The sequence below is a fragment of the Corapipo altera genome, unplaced genomic scaffold (assembly GCF_003945725.1).
Source record: "Corapipo altera isolate COAL_440 unplaced genomic scaffold, ASM394572v1 126, whole genome shotgun sequence".
NCBI classification, from domain to species: domain Eukaryota; kingdom Metazoa; phylum Chordata; class Aves; order Passeriformes; family Pipridae; genus Corapipo; species Corapipo altera.
In genome coordinates, this window is record NW_020884937.1 from 3,924,234 (window position 1) to 3,929,610 (window position 5,377).

Genomic DNA, 5,377 nt, shown 5'->3' on the forward strand with positions numbered 1-5,377 from the left:
GGAAGGGAAGGGAAGGGAAGGGAAGGGAAGGGAAGGGAAGGGAAGGGAAATTATTGTTTGTATCTCCCCAGACTTTGATAGTTGGTGTTCTCCTCTCCCCAGCAATTCTCCCCTGGGGGGGTGACCTGACTTCCATGCACTTTGTATCCCGGTATTCCCATATTTCCCTGCTTCCCTTTCCTCCCCCAAGCCTTGAACTAGTTATTTTCTCAACCCCTCCTGCTCAAAGAGCCTGGTGAATATTCAGAAACTTTGGCATTTCCCAACAAATCCTCCCAGCTTCCAGCGGCTCCTTTTCCCAGCCCCTGAGGATTTCTTTCCTTACCCTTGGAATTCTTATCCCCCAGAAAACGACCCCTCCTAATCCCTGCCCTTTTTCACACTCCTCAACTTCCCTCTGCCCGCCCTGAGGTTTTTCCCACTGTTTTATTCCCTCTTCCCCCTCCCTCACCCAGACAACGAGGAAACCCAGAGAATCCCAGGTTTTACTGCAAAAATTTGCAGATTAAAGCTGCTTTTCCATGTTTTTTTTAGGGCAGGCTGTCGGAATGGGAAGCAATCCTTGTGGAGAAAAGAGGTATTTTAGCAAACATCGTGTTTTCTTGGTTGTTTTTTTCCTTTTACATCTTCTCTCTTTTATCTGAAAAACATGTGAACAGGGTTCTGTGTGCTCCAAAGATTCTGTTCTTTCTCCAAAGATTAAGAATATTCCTCGATTAAATAAGATTTTTACCCCTGATTTAGTTTCTTTTCTCTCTTCCATGCAATAAACACAAAGTTGGTTTGGAGGGGAAAAAAAAAAAAAAAGGAAGGAAATGGTCAAATGACAAATACATTTCTTTATTGATTTAGCCATGAAAAAATGATTCCCTTTTTCTCCCCTCTCCCTTAATTTTGTATTCCCATTTATATCCCGTGTCAGAAAGAATTCCCAGGTATTCCTTGCTTGGATTCCAGTTTCTTCAGCTTCCTGAGTGTGTTGAAGCTCCTCAGGGATCACCCTCTTCCCAGGAGGAAACAGGACAAACCAACCAAAGGAATATTTATCCAAATATCTTCAGGGACAGCACTTTTTGTGGCTCTGAGATGGGAATTTGGGCTGAGAAACGAGGAGACATTCCAGTCCTTGGAATTCCAAGGGAATCTCGGTGCTTATCTCGGCCTAGAAAATAAAGTTATTTTGAAGCATTAGAGGAAAAAAGAAGGAACCCCCATCCCAGCAGGAATCAGCCTCGAGCAACCCCTTGGATCTGAGCTTGGCAGAATTGTCCCAGTCATTCCCAACCCTCCAATCTTTTCTCAGGGATGGATAAAACATGGGAAGCAGTGACAGGAGAGGCATTGCCAGGCGGGAATCCAGGGGGAAGGCTCAGCTCTCCAGGAAAACATCCCAGTTCTTGAGCTACTGGAGGGCTGTTCCCACTTTTCTTTGTCTGTTTTTAGTCTCCCAACAGCAACGTTGGAGCTCAGGGATTTCTCTTGGATAACACCTGGATTTCAGGCAGGATTTGATTCCTAAACCACAAGGATCTGGTGCAGCCTGAGATCCTCATGAGTTCCTAATCCAGAAGGATTTGATTTGAAATCCTCATCAGTTCCTAATCCATAAAGATTTGATGCAATCTGAGATTTTGGTCAGTTCTTAAACCACAAGGATTTGATTCAATCTGAGATCCTCATGAGCTCCTAAACCAGAAGGATCTGGTGCAATTTGAGACCCCCAAGGCATTCAGGACATCCCCATATGGATTGGAAAAGCTTTGTCCTTCTCACTCCATCCACATCCCTTCCTGGATGAGGTGAATCACTGGGAATTCTCCATCCAACTGGACCCATTTTAGGGCTGGACCCAGGTGTAAACACCTCCTTAGAGGCACCTCAGACCTTCCAGAGCTGAGAAAAAAACATCAACAAGGTTTTGTTTGTTGCTGATTGCTGGGGATTTGACTTTTCCAGTTTTTTCTGTAAAGATTAGGAATATTCCCTGCATACATGAGATTTATATAGTTGGTTTAGTCTTGGTCTAAAGAGGGAGACTTTGTCAGCCAGTGAAACACTGATGGGACATTCTGGGATTTCATCCACAGCCACGTGAGATGAAGCCAAAGGTTTCAATTCGTTTCCCGCACCTCCTGGTACCACCTGGAGATGTCCTGGATGGAAAAATTGGTTTTCCATGGGCTCTTTATCCCATCCATGGGTATGTAAAACACCTGGAGCATCCCAAGAACACCATGAACCTGCCTGTGGGACAGGGAATGGGGCCTCTGTGCACCCCTTGTCCCTGCAGCTGGAGCTGATGGGTTTAAAGTTAAATATGGTGGGTTTGTAACACAAGGGTTTTTTGTCTTAAAGAATTTAACACAAATTAAATTCATGGGATTTTCCCTTGGCAGTGGGTTTGGATTAAGGGTTGAAAATATCCCTAAACAACGTGGAAAGCTCATGCTGGTTTTGGGATTTCCTTCCATGGCTGTGGGATTGCCCAGTCCAGACCTTTGGAACAAAAAAATGGGAACCAGGGTTGGAAAACCCAAAGTTCAAAGGTAAATGTCTTTTTAAGAAAGCAAAATGGATCATAATAAGGAGGAAAAAAAAAAAAAAAAAAAAGATAAAATACCCCAAAAAACCCAAGTTATCTTTTTTTAGCTTCTTTAGGTTTTGGTTCAATTATATCTCGGAACAAAAGTGCCCAAAAACCTGGATGTGATTCCGACTGAACTCCCTCCCTGAGGGGAGAGGGAACATGATTCCAAGTCCCCCCACAACAGACAGCTCTGGGAAAAGTCAGCTCCAAAACCAAAACCGAGCTGGGATCAGCCGGAAAAACAATTCCAGACAGAGGGAAAAGAATCAAACCCAGCAGAGCAAACCCAAACCAAGCCGGATAAACAAAGGCCCTGCTTTTCCCAGGATCAGCAGATCCTTTCCTGAAGGGATAGAGTTGGTCACTTCCTTCCCCAGGAGTGGGATGGAGAGTTCCAGCTTTTCCAGGAAAGCGGGAATGAGGGATGAGAAGGAAACGCCGGCGGCAAAGTTCCCTCAGGGCTGCTGCAGGTTGGACACCACGACTGCCCAAAGCCGGGAAAAGTGCCGGAAAAAGTCTTTTCCTGGGAAATAAATCCCTTTGGCACGAGGGGTTGGGATGCACATTTATGGGAGGCCGCTAATTATCCTCCTGGAAAAGGTTTTGTTGTTCCTTCTTATCTCTTTTTCCTTCTGTTTTTTCCCCGCTCAGCTCAGTTCCCTCTCCTCGGTTTTTTAGAAGTCCCAGGATCCCAAAATACCCCAAATCCAGGGATTTTTAAGTCAACATGAAAAAATACCCGTCCTTTGAGGATTGCAATTAAATCCAATAAAATGTTCTGTGGGAATCAGAGGGAAGACTCACCTGGAATTCAGTTTGCCATGATGTGTTTCACAAAAGCTGGGGAAAAAAAAAAGGAAGAGTCGTCTCTATTTTAAATAAAATCCAATTTTATATAATTTTGAATTTCAAAAGAAAAGAAATAGAGGTTTTGATGTAATAATTCGCTCGTTCTGTGATTTTCGTTAATTTATTAATTCATGGGATTTGTAAATAGAAGGAGAGCATTGACCCAAATATTTATTAAATGTGTTAATTTTATTATTGTGAACATGACAGATCAATTAAATCCCCAGGATGATACAATGGTCACTGGTTATCCTTAAAATGAAATAAAATAAAATTAAATTAAATAATAAAAGTAAATAATAAAATAAAATGAAATAATAAAAATTAAAAAATAAAATAAAATAAAAATAAAAAAAAAATAAAATAAAAAATAAAATAAAAAATAAAAAATAAAAAACATAAAATAAAATATAAAATAAAATAAAATAGAAAATAAAATAAAATAAAAACTAAAATAAAACAATAAAAAAAAGGAAAGGAAGGAAGGAAGAAAGTGATAAAGGAAGGAAGGAAGGGATTAAATGAGTTCCAGAAAAGTAAAGGAGAAATTCGAAAGTGATTTCAGGTGGAATCACAAAAAATAAAATTAAGTAAAATAAAAAAAAAAATTAAAAAATGAAATTAAGGAACTAAAATAAAATAAATAATGAAATGAAATGAAATGAAATGAAATTAAATTAAATTAAATTGAATTAAATTGAATTAAATTAATTAATTAATGAAATAAAATAAAATAAAAGTAAAATAAAACTAAACTAAAATAAAGTGGATTAAAATAAAGTAAAATAAAATAAAATAAACATAGATTAAAGTAAAATAATATTTACAAAAAATCGAATTAACCTTCAATAAATAGAATTTACCAGATGAATTAGAGACTCTGAATGTGTCTAAAATTTGGGAAAGCACATGTCCTGCTTCAGGTTTTCCATGGATTTGAACTTTTTCAGGATAAGTTTAGTAAAGTCTTCAGACCCACCTTCGTAGTTGATGCAACCGTTGGCATCTTCCTGCCCAGCCATGAGTTTATCGACCTCCTCCTCCGTCAGCCTCTCACCTGCACGGAAAACAAAACCCGGGAATGTTAGATGGGAATTCAGAGATTCCCAAAGGACACGGGAGAGAGAGAGAAGACATTATTTGGGAATTCTGAGATTCCCAGAGAACACAGGAGAGAGAGAGAGAAAACGTTTGGGAATTCAGAGATTCCCAAAGAACACAGGAGAGAGAGAGAGAGAGAAAACATTGTTTGGGAATTCCGAGATTCCCAAAAAACACGAGAGAGAGAAAACATTGTTTGGGAATTCTGAGATTCTCAGAGAACACAGGAGAGAGAGAGAGAAAACGTTGTTTGGGAATTCAGAGATTCCCAAAGACAATGAGAGAGAGAGAGAGAAAACGTTGTTTGGGAATTCCGAGATTCCCAAAAAACACGAGAGAGAGAAAACATTATTTGGGAATTCAGAGATTCCCAAAGAACACGGGAGAGAGAGAGAAAACATTGTTTGGGAATTCAGAGATTCCCAAAGAACACGAGAGAGAGAAAATATTATTTGGGAATTCTGAGATTCCCAAAGAACATGAGAGAGAGAGAGAGAAAAAATTGTTTGGGAATTCAGAGATTCCCAAAGAACACGAGAGAGAGAAAACATTATTTGGGAATTCTGAGATTCCCAAAGAACATGAGAGAGAGAGAGAAAAAATTGTTTGGGAATTCAGAGATTCCCAATAAACATGGGAGAGAGAGAGAGAAGACATTATTTGGGAATTCAGAGATTATTAAAATAAAATAAAATGAAGTAAATAATAAAATAATAAAATAAAATAATAAAATGAAATAAAACAAAATCAAATAAAATTAAATGAAATTAAATATAATAAAATAAAATAAAATAAAATAAAATAAAATAAAATAAAATAAAATAAAATAAAATAAAATAA

General features: G+C 38.5%; 1 protein-coding gene across 1 annotated transcript in view; it reads right to left on the minus strand.

Annotated features, from left to right (window-relative positions):
• Nucleotides 1-845: 845 nt before the first annotated feature.
• MYL3 (myosin light chain 3) overlaps nt 846-5,377 on the minus strand; it is a 7,117-nt gene continuing 2,585 nt past the window's right edge. Inside the window, exons 3-5 of the mRNA XM_027660614.1 lie at nt 4,416-4,493; nt 3,392-3,427; nt 846-1,162 (exon numbers count right to left, since the gene is read on the minus strand). Coding sequence (XP_027516415.1) covers nt 3,399-3,427; nt 4,416-4,493 — 107 coding nt within the window. The 3' untranslated portion in view covers nt 846-1,162; nt 3,392-3,398. The remainder of the gene's footprint in view (nt 1,163-3,391; nt 3,428-4,415; nt 4,494-5,377) is intronic.